The 22434-nt window shown below is 37.3% G+C and overlaps 1 protein-coding gene, 1 long non-coding RNA gene and 2 other non-coding genes across 4 annotated transcripts in view; 2 read left to right on the forward strand and 2 right to left on the reverse strand.

Annotated features, from left to right (window-relative positions):
- Nucleotides 1–21184, forward strand: part of LOC115730481 — a 28386-nt gene extending 7202 nt beyond the window's left edge. Inside the window, exons 2-3 of the long non-coding RNA XR_007198401.1 lie at nucleotides 17055–17150; nucleotides 21057–21184. This is a non-coding gene — a long non-coding RNA (uncharacterized LOC115730481). The remainder of the gene's footprint in view (nucleotides 1–17054; nucleotides 17151–21056) is intronic.
- LOC125315346 lies at nucleotides 1961–2067 on the reverse strand. The gene has a single exon (XR_007198566.1). It is a non-coding gene; the product is annotated as a small nucleolar RNA R71 (small nucleolar RNA).
- Nucleotides 2239–2345, reverse strand: LOC125315345. The gene has a single exon (XR_007198565.1). It is a non-coding gene; the product is annotated as a small nucleolar RNA R71 (small nucleolar RNA).
- LOC125315027 (basic form of pathogenesis-related protein 1-like) lies at nucleotides 13574–14185 on the forward strand. The gene has a single exon (XM_048278888.1). The coding sequence runs from the start codon at nucleotides 13574–13576 to the stop codon at nucleotides 13967–13969; it is 396 nt and encodes a 131-aa protein (XP_048134845.1). The 3' UTR covers nucleotides 13970–14185.
- Nucleotides 21185–22434: the final 1250 nt, after the last annotated feature.

Here is a 22434-nt window from a genome sequence, read left to right on the forward strand (position 1 = left end):
GTAGGTAATTGAAGTTAAAAGAAGCTTAGGGACTAATTCTGTAATTTGTCGGCTTAGCGGGACAAAAGTGTGGAAAAGCGCGTATAAGCTTCCTAAATCATACAAGCTTCCCAAATTGGAGATCACGACCATGCAAATTTGAAATCAAGGAGAATAAAGCCTATCTTGAGGAGAAATTCAAAATTCAAGCTAAATTAAGAGTTTTATTGTTGGGAGAAGTCAGATTTTGGAAGAATCTTGGATTGCAATCCTATTCCGGTGTGATTAAGTTTCTTTTTTTTTTTTTTAAAACAGGAGGAGGTCCATATGGACGAGAAAAACGTGATTTTCAAGAGAGAGAGAGAGAGAGAGAGAGGTCTTTTTCATATGACATTTATGGTTTTCTATTCTTCCTTTCAATGTCATATGCCAAGTGAAGAAGAAGAAGGCGAATTCAAAGTTAATCCTTGATTATTCTTGGTAAACTTGTTTTTAGTTTAATTTTCATTATGTTCTAGACTACTTCTTGTTAAAGCTATGATGTACATTAACTATGATTGATTAATTTTCTAGACTCGTTAATGCAATTCTAGAATTCATATGTGTGAGTTACATATCATGCTCTTAATGCTTTTAAGTGCTTGATCACTTCTTGAATGATTTTTGTTGCATGTTTGAGACCGAAAGGAGATTATACGCAAGTGCCTTATGATATATAGCCATGAATTCAATGTAGATAGAGATATCTTAGGTTATTTATGTGGTTTCGATAGTCGGTAAATTGAAGGTGGTTTATTAAATATGGGAACATTCATAGTTCTTAATACATTTGGATTTACTTAAATTCACATGGACCAAGTGTGAGTTGCTAAATCCAAATAGGATTGCTATACGGGACCAATGATAGTGATTTGAATTAGGAAGTTTTACCATCACATTATGGATTCAATTTGATTGCATGACAAGATTGGTTAATTAATCTTGATTGGTTAAGTGACATCGGATGCTCTAAAGTTTTTCATTCTTGATAAAAATCCTTTATTCTTTGCTTCTCTATAATCGAAATTTCTAGGTTTAGTTTGTGAATTTCTATTTTTGATTTTGGTTTGCTGCATTGATTTATTTATTTTTCTTTAGAATTTCGATTGTTTTATTGAATCTTTAATTGGTTAAATAAATTTGAGAATTGTTCACCTTTAGTAAGTAATTTGATTGATTTGTCTACAATCTCCGCGGGAACGATACTTTTATTCATTACTTTATTACTTATTCGATCCCGCACTCACGTTGCTAATCAAGAGAACAAGTTTTTGGTGCCGTTGTCGGGGATTGATTTGATAATTAATAATTAGTATTAATACCAAGCAATTCTTGATTTAGTCTAGATTTATTTTCTTGTATTCCATTTTATATTTTTTTTGTTTGATTTTGCGGAAAAAAATAAGTAGAAAAGAAATAGAGAGGACAAGGGTTCAGCTTCAACTACAAAGCCTTCCCACTCGAAGCCAACATTGAGAACTTGAGAAGCTTGATCTTGAGATTGTGCGCACTTTCCTAAGGCGAAGACGAGAGCAAAATAACAAGACCATGGCTAATGAAACCAAAGATCAAAGGAGGACTTTAAAGGATAATGCCGCACCCATGGCCTTAGAATCAACGTCGAGCATTAGGAGGCCAACCATACAAGCTAACAATTTTGAAATTAAGCCTTTCCTAATTCGGATGCTTCAAAACGCAGTCCAATTTGTTGGATTGCCAAATGATGGTCTCAATATCCATTTAGATGCATTTTCTTGATATTTGTGACACCATACTATATAATGGCGTTACCGATGATGCTATTAAGTTGAGAATATTCCCTTTTTCCTTGTGTGACAAAGGCAAGTCGTGTTTAACTTCCCTTCCTACAGAATCTATCACGACGTGGGATGACCTAGCTAAAAAGTTCCTTAGTAAGTACTTTCCTCCTGCTAAATCTGCCAAGATGCGTAACGATATTTCTACTTTCATGCAGATGGATGGTGAATCTCTATATGAAGTGTGGGAGAGGTTTAAAGAATTACTAAGGTGTTGTCCGCATCGGGTGTACCAAATTGGATGCAAGTGCATACATTCTATAATTAAGTTGAGAATATTCCCTTTTTCCTTGCGTGACAAAGGCAAGTCGTGTTTAACTTCCCTTCCTACGTAATCTATCACGACGTGGGTGACCTGGCTAAAAAGTTCCTTAGTAAGTACTTTCCTCTCGCTAAATCTGCCAAGATGCGTAACGATATTTCTACTTTCATGCAGATGGATGGTGAATCTCTATATGAAGTGTGGGAGAGGTTTAAAGAATTACTAAGGTGTTGTCCGCATCAGGTGTACCAAATTGGATGCAAGTGCATACATTCTATAATGAAGTGATGCCGAATTTTAGGTCCACCATTGATGCTGTAGTTAGAGGGACGTTGAACAACAAATGACCTAAGGAAGCCTTTAATCTTTTAGAAGAGATGGCGTTTAATAGCTACCAATGGCCGATTGAGAGGCTATCTATTAGAAAGCCAAGTGGAATTTATGAAATCGGTGGCAATAATGCCATTGCCACACGATTTGCTATTTTAAACAAAAAGATCGACTCAGTTTTGAAGATTCTAGGCCTGTTTTGTGAATTTTGCAATGGAAGCCATGCTATCACCGAATGTCGGGTAGGTAATCCTTTTGTACATCCTTCTGTAAATACTAACTTTGTTGCAAATTTCAGCAGGCCTCCCCGAACAATCCTTTTTCAAACACATAAAATCCTAGATGGCAAAACCACCCAAATTTCTCTTGGAGCAAGGGCTGAGACTTTCCCTACCATCACTTAGGCCTCCCGACGAGAAGCAAGACAACCATCTTGAGGAGATGGTTCATAAACTAGCTCAAACAACTCAAAACTTCATTAAAGTGCTGATGTGAGGTTCTAAAATCGGGAGGCATCCATTCGGAATCTGGAGAAGTAGGTTGGCCGGTTAGCGAATTATTTGTTTGAAAGATCGTATGGTGCTCTTCCAAGCAACACCGAGAAGAATCTAGTTGAGAATGCAAAAGCAATCACCTTGACGAGCGGAAATTTTTTTTGCAAAAATTTGTCTAATGAACCAGCACGAAAAAAAGAAAGAAAATGAACCACCCGAAGTTGAAGTGTGACATCTCGAAATTTTGAGGTCAGTAAGAAAATAAATTCGATGGATTTTAGTCTCGAATTTCGGTCCGGTGAATAAGATGGGATTTTTGAGATTTAAGGGATAATGATTAGACGCAATTGTAATTGATCCGAAAAGAGATTTGGATAATCCAAAGAGCATCGGTCGAGAAAATCAAGTCCGGATAGTCGAACTGTCGAACTAAAGTGTCGAGACATTTGCGGCCGAGCCTAACCTTGGCCGAACCTTAGAAGTGAATTTACCATTTTTCCCTTAAACGTAAATTTACTATGTTGTCCTTTTGCCTTGAAATAACCATTCTACTCCTTTGCAAAATTACCATTTTACTCTTAATGCTAAATTACCAAAGTATCCTCAATCATTTGTGCCAAATGACTAACATATCCTTACCTTGTGAAATGACCAAAATGCCCTCTTTGCATTATTGAGAAAACACAAGAAACCATTATGGATGAAGAATTTAGAGGCATGGCATTTATTGATGGGATTTTATCTTGGATATGGCTTGTTCAAGAAGTTTAAGGGATATTATCTCTCTCTCTCTCTCTCTCTCTCTCTCTCTCTCTCTCTCTCTCTCTCTCTCTCTTCAATTTTCGTGGAAGCCTCCCCCATCCCAAGCTCCCTCTTTTTCTCAATTTTCTATGTGCATCCGAGGAGAAATCTCTTGTTTGAGCTCGTCCGGAGGGCGAATCGAGCTCAATTTTCTCCTACGCGACCATAAGATCAAGGGCTATTTGAATATGAGGGCTGATTGTCCATAAAGTTGATGGAATTTCATGGATCTGAGCTAGACAAAGGCTGGTTGGTGGAGACCTGATTTGTTCGGCGTCGATTCAAGTTCCGCCGTTCGTCATTCGTTGCCGTGCCGCCGCGAGTTGTCATTGCTAAGCCACGTACCACCCACGAGCTCAAGATGCCAACTATCATGCGGAGCCGAGAGCCGCCGAGGATCGCCGTTATCGAGCTCGAATCGTCGTCGCCGATCATTCATCATCGCCGTTTGTTGAGTTTGTGAGTTAACCCCTAAACTCCGATTAGGACGTTAATTGGATTTAGAGATAGATTTGTTAGTGTTGATTATGGATTAGTGAGCTTAATGACAGATTAATTGGGTTAACCGTGGTTGGGTTAGTTAATTGACCCTAGTTAGGTTAACTAACTGTAGCTACTTTAATTTAACTATAGTTACTTTATGTTAACCATAGTTACTTTTTGTTAATCATGGTTGGGTTAGTTAACCTTGGTTACTTTTATTAACTAAGGTTAGGTTAGTTAATCGTGATCGATAAGCTATCAATAATTCTATGATAAGCTATTGATATTTTTATGATAAGCTATCGATATTTTATGATAGGTTATCACTATTTTATGATAATCTATCGAGGATTTGATGATAAGTTATCGAGAATTTTATGATAAGTTATCGAGGTTTGGACAATAAGCTATCGAGGTTTGAACGATAAGTTATCGGGGTTTGAACGATAAGCTATAAAGGTTTTGACGATAAGCTATCGATTTATTATTTTACTAATATTATTGTGTAGTTTTAAAACTTGTCTCTAATTGTTCTATGCTTGAATTGTGATGTCGACATTGGGAATAGCCAAATAAATTGGCCTATGTAATTAATTTTGTTGATTGGCAATCCTCAATGATGTTTGGATATGAAAATATGCTGAGTTTGGTAATTGAATTGTGTGTATGTAATCACGTGCGATTTATTTATTACATATTTGGCATGAGAGTTGCATTAATTCGAGAAGTACTCGAATAAATCGGAAGATCCCCGTATGAAGATGGGCGTGCCCTTGATCAGCTGTAATTGATCGAATGAATAAATACCTGAATAAGTCGGAAGACCTCCGTATGAAGACGGGCGCGCCCTCGATCGGTCGTACTTGATCAAATGGATAAATACTCGAATAAGTCGGAAGACCTCCGTATGAAGATGGGCGTGCCTTCGATCGGCTGTGATTGATTGAATGGATAAATACTCGAATGAGTCGAAAGACCGCTATATGGAAACGGGTGTGCCCTCGATCGGCCATGATTGATAGAATGGATAAATTCCTGGTACAATGGGAAGACCCCCGTATGAAGATCGGCGAGCCCTCGATTGTTCGTGATTGATCAAATGAATAAATACCCGGTAGTGCCCGAAGACATCCCGTGTGAGAACGGGCGTGTCATGAGTGGCCGTAATGATGAGAGTACACTTAAGGATATTGTGCACGAGAAAGTGACACATGTTCTAATAATGCATTTATTTATTGCAATATGTTGCTTACATTGGGTTGTAACGTGTAACGCGCGTGCCAAGGCAAGTAACGTTGCCTATGATTATGTGATAGCATATTTGTGTATATTGTATTGCATTGCGCATGAAAGTTGTGATAAGGGTTCTAGCTAGGTGCCTTGGTTGTATACAATTGATTGCATGTTATATATGTATTGTTCATTGTGTAGACCAAGGCGGGGTACAATTGCATGTGATTGAGGTTTAATCGTTGGGTTGTGTCTGATCCTATAATAGTTAGAGCGTAGCGCTATTTGCACGCTATTGATATGTTGTTGATAGTTGCCTTGTATATTTAGGCCGCCCTAAGCGAATCGGCGCTACTTGGACTTAGGCGTTGACTCATGGAGATTTTATATCTCACCCGTTGTTGTTAACCATTTTTCAAGACCCTAGCGGTAAAGAGCTTATTTTGAGGTAGATATGAATGTCAATTCCCTTTTGAGTAGTATGGAGTAGTGTTAACCCCAACCCCGATCTAGTATCTTTTGATGGTTGTAGGAAGTGGCCCTAAGGTCGGGCTTGTGTATGTATATAAACTTTCCAGAGTTAACGAGATAAATAAATAAAAGTGATCTTTTGCTAATGTTGATGTGATGTTCTGCTATTTTATCCCTGTTATATATTTATTGTCGGGGGAAGTAGCACGATTTGCATGCCCTTAATTAAAAGATAAAATGAATGGGCCGGTGATGCGTCCCGAGACATCACAACTTAACGACCGAGAAAGGATGTTGGCGTGTTGGATGGGTGCGGGGCCCGACATGAAGCACCTGAAAATCAAGCCCTCCAAGGCTGATTCACCTCGAAGTAAGTTATTTCCAAATAATCTAAAGCCATATGTGCCGCCAATACCATACCCAAAAAACTTCAGCAACACAAAATAGATAAGCAGTTTTCTAAATTCCTTAATGTTTTTAAGAAATTGCACATTAATCCTTTTGCAAATGCCTTAGCCTAGATGCTTAGTTATGCGAAACTTTTGAAGGAGATTTTGGCAAACAAATGGAAATTGGAAGATTATGAGACTGTGAAGCTTAATGAGGAGTGTTCATCTATTTTGCAGAATACGTTATCACCAAAGTTGAAAGATCCATGGAGTTTTATTATTTCTTGTACTATTGGTAATTCTTATTTTGATAAGGTATTGTGTGATTTAGGTGTAAGTGTTAATCTAATGACTTATTCTGTTTTCAAGAAATTAAGTTTGGGGGAAGCAAAAGCTACCATTGTATCTCTTCGGTTAGTCGATCGATTGATTAAATACCCGAGTGGAACAGTGGAGGATGTTCTAGTTAAGGTTGACAAGTTTATTTTCCCTGTAGATTTCATTGTCTTAGAGATGGAGGAGGATTTCAAGGTTTCGATCATCCTAGGCCGACTTTTTCTAGCAACATGGAGAGCTATAATTGATGTGCAACAAGGGGGAAAAGTACACTAGAAGTGCCATAACTTGTGTACGGCGTTCACTTGAGTGCCATAACTTTCAAAACGTTTACTTAAGTGTCATAACTTTCAAAAATCGTTCAGTTGAGTGCTATGTCGGAGCAAAATCGTTCACTTGAGTGCTACGGTTACTTTTCCGGCATGCCACGTCATCTTTCCGACGTGTTATAGTAACTTTTTCGGCGTGCTACGGTAGCTTTTCCGGCGTCTACGGTAGCTTTTCCGGCCGCCACGTCGGCTTTTCCGGCTGCCACGTCAACATGGCACTCAAGTGCACGATTTTTAAAAGTTATGGCATTTAAGTGAACGTTTTGAAAGTTATGGTACTCAAGTGAATGCCGTACAAAAGTTATAACACTTCTAGTGTACTTTTGCCTGCAACAAGGAAAATTAATTTTCAAAGTTCAAGATGATCGAGTCACCTTCGATGTATCCAAAGCCATGAAATATGCTACTGAGCCGAATGAATGTTTAAGAGTTGATGCGATCGATAAGCTTGTGAAATCGATTTTTAGTAAAGCCACGATAGAAAACCCGTTGGAGGCATGCTTAGTTCGGCCAAGCAAGGGAGAAGCCGACCCTGAATAAGTCAAGCGATACACGAAATTTTTTAAAACAAATCCACCTCTTTTGAGATTTAGATCACCAAAATTCGAAGAATTAGGGTCGAATTTGGAGAAAAAGAAAACCCTCTATTGAAGAACAACCAATTCTAGAACTTAAACCTTTACCATCTCATCTTAAATATGCTTTTCTTAATGGAGTTTCTTCTCTTCCAATAATTATTTCTTCTTCTTTGACGAGTGTGATCGAAGAGAAGCTACTCCGAGTTCCGAGAGAACATAAAAGAGCAATAGGATGGACCATTGCAAATATTAAAGGAATAAGCCCCTCACTATGCATGCGTAAAATATTAATGGAGGAACAATTCAAATTGGTCATCCAACCCCAAAGTAGGCTCCATCTGAAAATGTAGGAGGTGGGGAAGGTTGAGGTAATTAAGCTACTTGATATAGGAATCATTTATCCTATCTTTGACAGTGCTTGGTTAAGTCCTGTGCAAGTTGTTCAAAAAAGAAAGAAAGAAAGAATGTTCAACCTAATGATGGTAATGACGATTCCTACTATAATAGTTATTGGATGGTATGTTTGCATGGATTATAGAAAATTGAATAATGCCACCCATAAAGATAACTTTCCTTTGTCTTTTATTGATCAAATGTTGGAGAGACTCATAGGGCATGAGTTTTACTATTTTTTAGATGGATATTCTGGTTATAATTAAATTTCTATTGCACCCGAAGATCAAGAAAAAATCACTTTTACTTGTCCCTATGGCACTTTTGCCTATAGGAGGATGCCTTTTGGTCTTTGTAATGCACCCGCTACTTTTCAAAGATGCATGATGGTTATTTTTTTGACATTATGGGAAAATATATTGATATATTTATGGATGATTTTTCTGTTTTTGGCTCATTTTTTTATTCATGTTTGAATAAATTAGCTTTAGTGTTACAAAAGTGTGAGAAGACCGACCTTGTTTTGAATTGGGAGAAGTGTCACTTTATAGTGCGGGGACGGATTGTGTTAGGCCATAAGAGCTGTGTGAGAGGAATTGAGGTGGATCGATCGAAGATTGAAGTTATTTCAAAACTGCCACCTCTTACCTCTGTGAAGCTTGTTTGAGGATTTTTGGGACATGCAGGATTTAATAGGTATTTCATAAAGATTTTTCTGGGATTGCTAGACCCCTTTGTAAATTGTTGGAAAAAAATGGTAAATGTGACTTCTGTGATGATTGTTTGCGGGCATTCAACACATTGAAGGAGAAGTTAGTTTCGGCTCCTATCATGACTACGCTTAATTGGGATTTGCCTTTTTGAGTTGATATAGAAAGGATGGAATTTTTCGAAACATATACTATGCAAGCCGCACCTTGTTTGGAGCTTAATTGAATTATACCACAACTAAAAATGAGCTTTTAGCAACGATGTTTGCTTTTGATAAATTCCACTCTTATTTTCTATTGGTTCCAAAGTCATTGTTTACACCGACCACTTTGCTTTTAAGTATTTGCTTGAAAATAAAGATTCAAACCCTGGGTTGATTAGGTGGATCCTATTGCTGGAAGAGTTCAACTTGGAAAGCAAAGATAAATTTAGTGGTTGTTGCCGAATGCCTCTGTGGAAGAAAGACCAATCCTGGATGAATTTTCTAATGAGACACTCTTCTCTATCAAAACTAAAATCCCTCGGTATGCTGATTATGTTAAATTTTTGGTAAGTAAGGTTATCCTCCTAAATTGACTTATCAACAAAGGAAGAAGTTCTTTTTTGATGTTAAATACTATCTTTGGGAGGATCTCTTCTTGTTTAAGGTATATGCTGATCGAGTTATTAGGCGATGTGTTCCTAATGAAGAAGTATGTAACATTCTTTTTCATTGCCATGATAAACAGGCAGGAAGTCACGTTGGTGCCACAAAGACTACATTTAAGGTTTTACAGTATGGTTTTTATTGGCATACACTATTTAGAGATGCATATTCTTACGTTGCTACATGTGATAGGTGTCAAAGAACTAGTAATACATTTAGGATACATGAAATGCCTTTAAAAAAAATCTTAATTTGTGAATTGTTCGATGTTTGGGGTATGGACTTCATAGGACCTTTTCCACCTTCATATGGTAATACTTATATCTTGGTTACTGTGAAATATGTTTCTAAATGGGTTGAGGCCGTAGTTTTGCCTTCCAATGATGCTAGAGTGGTGATTAAATTTTTGGAAAATAATATATATTCACAAGGTTTGGTACGCCTGGGGCGATTATAATTGATCAAGGCACACACTTTTTGAATAAGCAAGTTGAATCACTTTTGCATAAATATGGTGTGACACATAAAGTAGCTGATGCTTATGAACCTCAAACTAGTGGTCAAGCTGAAATTTCTAATAGGGGGATAAAGAGAACAAGTTTTTGGCGCCGTTGCTAAGGAAAAGATGGTGAATCATAATAGGAAGGATTGGGCAATTAATCTTGATGATGCATTGTGGGCTTATATAACTGTTTATAAAACTTTTATTGGTATGTCACCTTTTTGACTTGTTTATGGAAAAGCATGTCATTTACCTGTTGAGTTAGAGCATAAAGCCTATTGGCATTGTGTTTTCTCAACTTTGATATGCAAGTAGCTGGTGAGAAGAGATTGTTGCAATTGAATGAGTTGGATGAGTTCCGCAATGAAGCATATGAGAATGCCAAAATCTACAAGGAGAGGACAAAGAGATGGCATGATAGAGACATCTTAAGAAGGGAGTTTCATATAGGTTAAAGAGTTTTATTATATAATTCACGTCTTCCTCTGTTTCCAGGTAAGTTGAAGTCAAGATGGTTTGAACCTTTCAAAGTCACTAAGGTTTTCCCTTATGGAATAGTTGAAGTTATAATGACAAGAAGGGGAACCTTTAAAGTGAACAGGCAACATCTCAAGTCCTACTTTGGAGGTGGTTTCAACTCACAAGCAGCTACCATTGCCTTGCTTTCACTTGTCTAGAAGAGTTGGAAGAATTTTGCTGCAAACTATAAAGCAAGCACATCTTGGGAGGCAACCCAAGCATTTTAATTATTCACATTTTAGCTTTATCATGTTCTATTCACAAAAAAAAAAAAAAAAAAAAAATCTAATCCTCCCGATAATAGTTTACACTAATTACTTGGTTTATTTTTGTAGGGAATTATCTCCAAGTTTTCTCCAAGCTTTATACTCCAATTACCCCTATGGCATGCATTCATCATATTCCAAGGGAGTTTCTCTGTCCTTATTATTAATTTTCTTTTCTTTTCGCATTGAGGACATTGCTACATTTTAGTTTGGGGTGAGAGATTAAATTTTTGCTGAAATTTTTTTCGTAAAATCTTTGCTTAATTTGGATGCAATTTTCAAAAAAACAAAATCAAAATCAGGAGTGATGTGTGAGTTAGTCTTGATCTTGAACATTTAGTCCATATTTTGAGCACTAGTCCTTGTTTTTTAGTCATGTGTACCTAGATAAGATTTATGTGAAGTATGTGATTCTCGTAGAACTTGCCCGGATCTTAGAATTTGTCTGATTTTCTCTCGAAGCGAAATTCTAAGCTAAACTCAATTAAGAAAATGATTTAGGCATTCGTTGGATTGTTTGAGCCTTTCAAGCCAACCTTGTTTATTTATCCTTAGTCACTCCAGTAAGCCTTATATTGCCTAAATTTCTTTGGATAACCTTATAATGTAGCCTGAGCTTATTGACATCGGTTTTCCATATACTCTATGGACACGTTTAATTCCTCGAGAAGTGATAAACTCTGGATTCTTGACATATCTAAAAAAAATTTAAAAAGAAAAAGAAAGAGAAAAGTGTGAAAAAAAAGAAATATGTGTATATTGCTTCTTCAAGATCGCTTATATGGATCCCCATATCTAACTTTCAACTTGAGTGAGACTTTTGGATACTCAATGGATTGGAATTACACTATATAAGGAGGGACTCGGGGATAAACTTCGCCATAAAGCATGGAACGAGAAGCAATGGAAAAGAAAGAAGTTGAAGGTAAAAAAAAAAAGGTAGAAAATAGAAGATGTCGACTATTGTTGAATCCAAAGAATTAATTGAGATATGGAATTGATGTGTCTATAGGGTAAGTTGAGCTTAAACATATCTTTGTCAAACCCTTAACCAAGCCACATTGTAAGCTTATTAAGACCTATAAATTCTTGGCTAAGTTTATGGTCTACATTAGTGGAGAGAGGAATGAACGGCAAATTTATGAGATTTGGTTAAGTGGATTTTAAGTTTGGCAGTTTGCATATCAACATGGATTCATCTAGTTTGCATAGGAGTTGAGAAGTTGAGGATTTCACACACACACACACGGATTGTATGTTTAGGATTAGCCTTAACTTGTGCATTGATTCTGATGTTTTTTATTGAGAATTCGAGCAACTATGGTTGATAAAAAAAAATTGTGTTTTTAGTTGTGATTTTGCTCGAGGACTAGCAAAATGTTAAGTTTGGGGTATTTGATAACTCTATTTTATATAGAGTTTATTTATTATTTTAGACTTAATATTTGCTTAGTTTGAATTGAATTTGATGTCTACTTTATTTATTTTTAATTGATTTTGTAGGTAATTGAAGTTAAAGGAAGCTTAGGGACTAATTTTGTAATTTGCCGGCTTAGCAAGACAAAATGTGTGGAAAAGCGCATATAAGCTTCCAAAATTGGAGATCACAGCCAATGCAAATTTGAAATCATGGAGAATCAAGCCTATCTTGGGGAGAAATTCAAAATCCAAGCTAAATTAGGAGTTTTATTATTGGGAGAAGTCATATTTGGGAAGAACTTTGATTGCAATCCTATTCTTGTGTGATTAAGATTTCTTTAAAAAAAAAAAAACAAGAAGAGGTCCATATGCAGGCAGAAAAACGTAATTTTCAAGAGAGAGAAAGAGGATGCGGGCAGAAAAACGTAATTTTCAAGAGAGAGAAAGAGGAGCCATCTTTTTCATACGACATTTAGGGTTTTGATTCTATCATTCCTTTCAATGCCGTATGCCCAGTGAAGAGGAAGAAGGCGAATTCAAAGTCAATCCTTAACTATTCTTGGTGAAATTGTTCCAGTTCTTCTTCACGTTTAGTTTAGTCATTTTTTTTAGTTTAATTTTCATTATGTTCTAGATTACTTCTTGTTAGAGCTATGATGTAGCTTAACTATGATCGATTAATTTTCCAGACTCATTTATGCATTTCTAGAATTCATATGTATGAGTTATATATCATGTTCTTAATGATTTTACGTGCTTGATCACTACTTGAAAGATTTTTGTTGCATGTTTGAGACCAAAAGAAGATTCCATGCAAGTGCTTTATGATATAGCTATGAGTTCAACGTAGATAGAGATAACTTAGGTTGTTTGTGTGGTTTCGGTAGTAGGTAAATCAAGGGCGGTTTATTGAATCCGGGAACGTTCATAGTTCTTAAGGTGTTTGAATTTACTTAAATTCACTTAGACTAAGTGTGGGTTGCTAAATCCAAATAGGGTTGCAATACTGGATCAAGGATAATGATTTAAATTAGGAAGTTCTACCATCTCACTATGGATTCAATTTGATTGCATGACAAGATTGGTTAATTAATCTTGATTGGTTAAGTGAAATCGGATGTTCTAATGTTTTTCATTCTTGACAAAAAAATTCCTTTGTTCTATGCTTCTTTATATTCAAAATTTCTAGGTTTAATTTGTGAATTTTTATTTCTAATTGCTTTATTGAATCTTTAATTGGTTAGATAAATTTGAGTAAGCAATTTCATTGATTTGTGTACAATCTCTGTGAGAACGATACTTTTACTCATCACTTTATTACTTGTTCGATACATGTAATTGGGTTGCTAATCAAGAGAACACGGTATCTCTCTCCTGTAGAACTTGTGAGCTTTGACTTTTTTATGCAATAACTGAAACCCTATCACCATTCCTTTTTCAAACATTTTGTTATATTATTTCCTTTCTATACGAGCAAAAGTTGTTAAGTGTGAAACCCTCTTTTGCCTATCAGTACTCATCATCATCATCATCATCATCATTATCACAAGCATCATCAAGCTCTTCAAATCGGCTGATTATGGCTTCTTTTGTCAAACACTCGCCAGCAATTTCATGCCTCACCTTCCTCTTAGCCATTACTGGAACTTCGCCAGCGCAAAGCATCCACCAGGACTTCGTCCATGCGCACAAAGCAGCCCGCAGCCACGTCGGGGTCGTCCCGCACGTGTGGTACGACACCGTCATGGCCTACGCCCAAATATACGCCAGCAAGCACGCCGACAGCGGCTATGAGCTGGAGCACTCGATGGGCCCGTACGGCGAGCTGAGTGGCGAAGATGCTGTGAAGATGTGGGTGGGCGAGAGTGCGAACTACGACCATCGCTCCAACGCTTGCATCGGCGGCATGTGCTTGCATTACATGCAAGTCATGTGGAGGAGCTCGATTCATCTTGGGTATGCTAGGGTTAATTAGAGTAATGGGTGGTGGTTCGTGACTTGTAACTATGATCCTCTGAGGAATTACGTAGGTAGGTGAACGTCCTTATTAATTTACAAATAATGAGCCCATTTTTCATTTGCAATGGTGTCATGAAGCTAACGTGTACTAGAGACACTTACTAGCTGTAGCAAGCTAGGAGTTCTCCAAGTTGAATTCGAATATAAAAACGATGTTATTACCATTCTAGTGCCAAAAAAAAAAAAAATGTTGTGGAGAACCTGCCGGCCCGGCCCATAATTCTTTATTTCGCGGGCTTTTCTTGGTGAATAGTCGTCCATATGAGCAAACCCGTTTCTTAGGGGTTTTGGCAGTTTGGAACCCGGCTATTTGGCGTAAGTTAGCCTAAGCGACGAAGTAGCGTAAGTTAGCCAAAGCGAGGAAGTTGGGCCCGACGGAATCGCGCCTTCCCTCCCTGGTCTCGCGCGCGCTCTCTCTCTCTCTCTCTCTCCTATAACCGACTACTACTGATTCGCTCAACGGAGAGAATTTCGCTTCGTCAGCAATGTCTCAGCTAAAAGAACCTTCATCATCGTTGCCAAGCTCTGCCGCCTCCATACTGAAGAGCTTGAGCGGAAGTTGCATATCAACTCCTTCCCACGTTTCAGCCTTCGAGATCGTCTCCACGACTGACCCATTTGTTCAACGTCAGGCAGCCATTACTGCAGGTAACGGTCCTTTTCCTGATCGAAGTTTTAGGCGATTGCGGGGATGAAAACCGAGTTGAGAAATTCGGTCATGGTTTATTTAGGAATCGCTCGCAAGTGAGGAGGTATTGGTGCTTTATTGAGGATGAGTTTGAGTAGAAGTGAATCGTGATCTATTGTTGCATCTAGATCGCTGAGGGTAAGACGGTCATTACCTGTTCGATGAAATGTTTAAATTACATTTGTATGGATAAAGCTTCAGATGTGATTGACATTAGCTCGTCTGTTTGGTCGATTCGTTATTCATTTCAGAATTGATTTCCAAGAACCAAATATAGGCTATACTGTTGTCTGGATGATTTAGTTATGAACTTGTTCAGTTTATTCAAAACACCCTAGTTTGAAGGCCTACTACATGTTCCATCAATAGCCTGAATCGCCTCAATAACTGTTGGAGTATAAATTTGATTGGGATTTTTCTTTGTGACTTGACTGATGATTGTGTGATTCCCATGGTGCTTAGAGGTAATTGCTGATGATGCCTGGACGTGTTGCTTTCTCTGTAAGATGTTCAGTATATATGACTCTTTGATGAAGACAATGACATAGGCTTAGGAAGGGGTGTGCTTCTCTATTTAAGACAATAGCGTGAATGTTTGGGCCCAGAATAAGAATGGCGAGGATAATTAAATGATTAACTTGAGAGCTTTACTTGATGGGAATTAGAGTTGGGATGTTTTGAAAAGAAAAGAAGAAAAAAAATGAAAGAAAGAAAAAGTTATGAAAATACATGCTTCAGGATTTCAATCGCCGAGAAAGAGATAAGTTTTCATGGATTTTGAATGAAGGAACCAAGAGTTGTTAAAAGCTTATAGCTTTGATCTTTTGTGTTTTAATGCATATAAATTTTTTAATGACATGCCTCTTAGTCATCGATAGGAAATATGTCATTTTTTTTTTCATACAATCTGAGGTTGTGTTGATGCAGATTACATACAATCAATCGGTTCGCTAGTATTCAGATTTGATTTTGGTTACATTTCAATGTGGTGAAAACCAAATCTGACTCCATTCTGTGATTCCTTTGTTCTGTGCTATATTCCTTTGATTTTCCATGGTGGTTGGCAATGAGCATGTGGTCTGGACTCAACCTTCATTCAATGATATCTGTGATTGAGGCTTCAATTGGGTTAGTTTTCTACAGTTATAAACGGTTAATGTTGGTGGCTGGAAGTGGTCATCAGGAAAGCTTGTGTTTGTGGCTTGAATGTGCTTGAATGTGATTTTGAAGGTATTCATAGATTTCTGCAAATTCGATGCTCGTCCAACCTTTGCCTTTTCTTTGATTTTAAAGATTTTTTTGTGTTCAAAATCTGAGAAATTGTTGTGAAATATTACTTCTCCTTGAGATCAAGAGCTTTCTCAATGAAATAACTTTAGGAAAAATGGGAGTTCATTTGATCAGAGAAAGTTTATCTTCAAAGCAGTAAAAGGTTTTTACAATAGTTGAATCTACTTATATGATTTTGTTTTGCAATTTTAAAATAGTTAGAGTCCTTTTTGCAAAAACACAAAAGTGGAAAGTTGTTCAATAGGGTCTCAGATGTGAATCTGGAAAGTTTGAGGTCATTTCAGCAAAGTTTAGGGTTTCTTACATGCAATAAATCAGACAAGTTTGACTGGCCTATAAAACTATTTGCATTTGAGCCCTTAGGGAAAATCTGCAATTTTGTCTAAGTGGGGGGCTTTTTTGAAAATTTTTAAAACATGAAAGTTGTAGAGAACATGCTAAGTTAGCTGCGTGTCAAATTTAGTGTGTTTTTTACTTCATTTGCTATTTTCCTTAGCTCGTTTTTTACTTCATTTGCTATTCTCCCTTAATTTTTAAAATCGAGCCAGAACTGGGTCAATTCAGGAGCAGTCGGGTTATTCAGTAGATAAAGCAGTAACTAAAAATCAAAGTGTTATTCAGTAGATAAAGCAATGCATGCTTCTCAGTTTTTATCCTGATCCTGGCTGAGAAGCATGCATTGCTTTATCTACTGAATAACACTTTGATTTTTATTTACTGCTTTGAGGAGCATCTGAAATAAATGAGAGACCATTGGTATACTGCTATCTTGTCATTGAACTGGTTATTGTATTTGCCCATAATTTTAGAATGCTGAACATGTTTATTGCTCTGAGAAGCTTATGTGGAGATATTTAATTATGTTGATGGGTTGATCTATAGGGCACACATTCGACGAAAATAATTAGTGAGGTCAGTGGAACAGGCAAAAACCATGGCGACAGAAGGTCACTATTCTAGCAAGGCATGGTTATGTTTGGTAATGTTTTGCTTAATTGTTATAAAGGTCTGTTTTTCTGAGATGGTGCATGTAAAATCTGACAAGCGAATTTGTGGATGACAGTTTAGAGGTGGTGCTACAATGCATGGCCCAAAGCCATGAAGCCATGCTATTAAGCTCAAGAAAAAGGTTAGGCGCTTGGGTCTGAAGGAAGGGAAGGTAAATCTGTTTCAATGCTCTTGAATGTTCTACTTGTTTATTGTTTGATATGGTAAACTGCATCTAAGCAATGATTATGATCCTGTAGTCAAGTTTGTCGTGACATGTTATGTCGTAGGGTTTCGTGCTATTTTTAGTTATTTACGAAATAGTCCCCCACTGCCTATCACTCAATTATATACCACTTATCTCGGCATTACATTTTCATTAATTCCTTCTTTTCTTATACATGACCTCATTTGACTTCTACTAACCTTTCTTACCTCGGCATTACATTTTCATTAATTCCTTCTTTTCTTATACATGACCTCATTTGACTTCTACTAACCTTTCAATCAAGCGATAAAAGAGTCGACAACAACAACGGGTACTTTCTACCATGTCTTACCACCCACTTTTTTAACAATAAGTTGTTAATTTTCTGGCTCTTAGATGCTCGTTCAAATAGACTCAATTGTCTTGATAGCCTCATTTTTTGGCATGACATAGTAACAGCAAGTCAAACGACCGACAAAAAACAAGACCAATGAATGAATAAAGGTCATACAGATGATAGAAATACAAAAAGAACATTGGTGGAAAAATACAGCACGCGGTAATGTAGAATGGAGAGTTCAAAATTGTAGGCAAGCATACTATTAAGCTCCTATAATAATTTTGCAAGATGAGGCCAAAAATTGATAGATTGGACAAAGTTGGGCTTTTTCTCAAGTTGTTTGGCCTATCTATAGTATAAAGGCTTAATATGGCCAAGCAATGGCACTGTCATGTCTATGTGCAAGATCTTTAGGACATTGAAAGAGTAGAACAACGTTTATAAGAGCTGCTTTCTCATGAAAATTGAACAACAATGAGGCATACTTGGATCCCTGCTGAGACACATTCTGCACAATTTCCAATGACGTGAGATTTCCATATCGCACCAAACTCATTAGCCTTTTCATATTCTAGGCAGATACATTCTTTGGTTTCGGTTTATGCAACTGATCGATGGTAATCCCCTCTTTCTGCTTGCCCTTTCCTCTAGGACTCTTCTGTATCCTCCCACTACTTATCACTTTTCCACCACCTTTCGCTGGCAATACAGCCGCATTAAGGTCGGGAGGTATCACAGCCCCGCCTTCCACAGCTTCTTAACTTCAACTGCAATCTTATCCGCCGTTAGTTGAGGTGAGAAAAACATTGGAAGAGGATTGCAATTAAGCTACTTTAAGGTCAGGAGGTATCAAAGCCCCCACCTTCCATGGCTTCTTTACTGCAATCCCCTTCCAATGCTTTCCTTATCTCGACTAACGGCGGAGAAGATTGCCGTTGAAGTTAAGAAGTTGCGGAAGGCGGAGGCTGCGACACCTTCTGGCCTTAATGCGGCTGTATTGCCAGCGAGAACACAGAAGAGTCATAGAGGAAAGAGCAAGGAGGAAGAGGGGATTACCATCGATCAATTGCATAAACCGAGCCCAAAGAATGTATCTGCCTAGAATATGAAAAGGCTGATGAATTTGGTGCGATATGGGAATCTCATGACATTGGAAATTGTGTAGAATGTTGTCTCAGCAGGGATCGAAGTATGCCTCGTTGTTGTTCAATTTCATAAGAAAGCAGCTCCTATAAATGTTGTTCTATTCTTTCAATGTCCTAAAGATATTGTGCACAGACATAACAGTGTCATTGCTTGGCCATATTAAGCCTTTATACTACAGATAGGCCAAACAACTTGAGAAAAAGCCCAAACTTTGTCCAATCTATCAATTTTTGGCCTCATCTTGCAAAATTATTATAGGAGCTTAATAGTATGCTTTCCTACAATTTTGAACTCTCCATACTGTATGCTGTGTTATTCCACCTCTGTTCTCTTTGTATCTCCGTCATCTCTATGGCTTTTTTTTTTTCATTGGTCTTGTCTTTTATTGGTCTTTTGACTTGCTATTTCTATGTTAGGCACATATATCTAGAGGACTTGATGCGATTTATGCCAGAAGATGAGATTGTCAAGACAATGAGTCTATTTGAAGGGGCATCTGAGAATTAGTAAATCATTGCTAAAAAAGTGGTGGTAAAAGATGGTAGAAAGTACCGCTGTTGTCCCGACTCTTTTAGCGCTTGATTGATAGGTTAGTCTTAGTCAAATGAGGTTGTGTATAAGAAAAGAAGGAATTAATGAAAATGTAATGCCGAGGTAAGTGGCGTATAATTGAGTGACAACTAATTATAACCTCATCCAGAATCTTGATAACTGAACAACAAAGTACACAATGCATGACATTCAGAACCTCTCAGCCCTTGGGTGTAGGATCGCATTTAGATGGTAGGTTGTCGATGAAAATTCAGCAATATGTTCAATGTCTTTCACCATAAGTATAGAGCAAAACAGCTTTCTATCGGATAGCATATGACCCTAGAAGATATTAAGATTTTACATATATTGGTCTACCTTGCCGAACCAAAGTTCAACATATTAATCTCTAGAAATCTAGTTTGTTTAGTGGATACGGATGTTAAGTTAATAAATCTTGTTCTTGATGTAAATGGAGGGAGGGGGTTTTGAAATTACATCTTGCTCATTGTGAGTGCTCATGAATAGAACCTCTTTACTCAATTTATGTTTCCATGTTAGATTTGGGTCAAAGTACTCCTTTGTTTCAATTTAGTTGCAAATTGAGACCGTTCTCTATAGCTCAAATAGCAAAAAATTGGTTGGTGCTTAGAAATTTTGGACATTATGAAACTAACTGTTTGCATCAGGATTGTGTATGCAATCTTAGCAAATTGGAGTTACCCTAATAAATCAGTTACACCGTCTTTCTACGCGTGTCGAACTTTATAGTTGTAGTATCCACTAATTGAGCTGTAAGGTTGCATTTGGATGTAATGCAAGTTAATGCTTTTAGAGATGTTACTAAAACAGCCATAAACAAACTCCATCGGATGGTGAACATTCTAGCTGGCATCCTCATAGCCATTATATGGCTCCTTATTCTAGGAAGTGCCACAAAAAAATTCTGCTTCTCTCAAGCTTCCAGTTGCTGCTTGTGGTATTCATATTGGGAAACATCCGCAAGGCTACATTTGAAGTGATAAATTTCTTATTTGCGATGCATCCATTTGACTTCCGCGATCGTTGTGAAGTCGATGGGGTTCATTGTATTTCAATAGATGTTCAATATATATGTTACTAAGCCACGATGCGTTGTCTTTCAAATGGTTGTGGAAGAGATGAACATCTTAACGACTATTTTCCTAAGATAATAATTCCGAACAGTGTTCTTGCTACTAAGGCCATCAGTAACTACCATAGAAGTCTTGATATGGGAGATGCAGTTGAATTATGCGTGCACATAGCTACGTTATTAGCTAATCCACTTGGCCCCCTTGTCTACTTCCACGGGAAAGTAGCCATTTAAGAAAAATGAGGATGTTTGTCTTGGTTTTGGACCTTCCGGCCTTGCAGAAGTGATGCATCAGCATTTAGAATGAAGAGTTTCACTCACGGATTATGTGCAATTCGACCTAAAACAAGACTTATCACCTATAAGATCCCAATTCTTCTCTGCCAATATACTGATTCTCACCACTGGTCACCTCAGAAAATAAATAAAAAAATAAATGTTGTAAAGGTGGATCTTATATTCGTCCAACTGAAGTAAAACATCTTATTACTGCTGAATAGAACAAGTGGCACAGTTCAGTTATTCTACTAATACGTAACGACTTCTTGGCAAGTATTCTTTGGTTGCTGAATTATTTAGTTATTCTACTAATACGTAATGACTTCTTGGCAAGTCTTTCTTTGGTTGCTGACTTATTCTGATTTGGTTTTTTTTACTATCTTAAATGCAGTTGCATTGAGAGCAAGAAGGACCATTGGTACCCACCCTGCACCTATGTTCATATTCAAGGATGTGGAAGAATTGAACAGGTTTAAGAATAGCAGTTTGGTTGACGCATAGGATGAACCACCAGGACATGGGCGAGAATTGGGCAAGAAGAGCCATCCTGGTGGAGGAGATGGTCAAGATTCTCGGGGAACTTGACATACAATACCAGTTACTACCCCTTGACATGATCAACATCAGTGCTATGCCTCCATTGACCTGACCTCGAGCGGCACCTTCCGGTTAAATACATGGAGGTGCAAGGGCTTTGTCTTAGTAAAACGGAAGATTCAATTAAAAAATAAGAGTGGCCTGATATTTTAAAATGTCCAAATGCCAGAGCAATATGCATTAGAATTAGCTTTGAATGGGATCGATTCTTTTCCAATATCTTGGCTGGTCAAACTCCATCTAGTTCGAGGTACATATAAGCAGGAGTAAGAGCCTCTGAGTATTTGCAGCACTGGAGTCTTCTATATCGATTTCTTTTTATACACATTACATCTTATTGAATACTAGCATTAACATAATTATTAACATGGTTGAAGCAGGTTTGAATCTAACATTATACTGCGGTGTAATGCTACATGCATTAAAAAAATCTTATTAAAACGTTTTCACTATGAAGTGGTAATTTCCTAATCGGTACTTAAAGAAATATGATGGTTCAATGGATTAGTCTCGCTTATGTTAATAATACCCAGTTGGAAATAGTATCTAGTAATCTTTTTTAATCAGATCTAGCATTTTTATTTATATGTTTCCGATTAAATTCCAATTAAAATTCAAGTATATGAATGATCAATATCCATTATATGTCGAACAAAATCATTTCGATTTGGGTGCTGTGAATGTTCCCGCAAAGTCTTTGATCAAGTCAAACAAATTTTCTTCAGTCAATAGATTTGCAAAAAAAGAAAATTCTATTCCGCTAAATTAGATAATTGACCTAATAATATTTTATTTTCTAGTCTCTTTTTTCTTTTCCTAGCACTTAATAACCTTGGATCTAGGGCAACACATTTTACAAAGCAAGCATTGTTGAGAGAAGAATTCGACTTGAGGTGTGGCGAAGGGGCATTACGCCCGCTGTCCCATCTAAGATTATTTTCGACCACCGCAAGGGGGATTAGGCTGGCAACCTCGCGTTCTTATTCTTATTATTTGCAGTAAAATCAAAACACATCATCTCAAACTTTTGTTTGAAAATTTTAAAGTTTGACTTACTAAAACTGTGATGATTAATGTTAATGTATGCACGACAGGCACACCGATAAAAAGGGAGGGTTCGGGCAAAAATTTTATGCTCATTGTCAGGCTCAAACAATACATTCTAGGGCCCCGTCAATGTCGGCCAGGCTTGAGCAAGGGCTTTGAGGCTCGGCGATCTGCCCATTGATTAGTGAAAATTA

Source organism: Rhodamnia argentea, chromosome 5 (genome assembly GCF_020921035.1).
Source record: "Rhodamnia argentea isolate NSW1041297 chromosome 5, ASM2092103v1, whole genome shotgun sequence".
NCBI lineage: Eukaryota > Viridiplantae > Streptophyta > Magnoliopsida > Myrtales > Myrtaceae > Rhodamnia > Rhodamnia argentea.

Excerpts from the sequence above, each read along its gene's own strand:
- LOC125315027 (XM_048278888.1), top strand. The coding sequence starts at position 13,574 with ATGGCTTCTTTTGTCAAACACTCGCCAGCAATTTCATGCCTCACCTTC.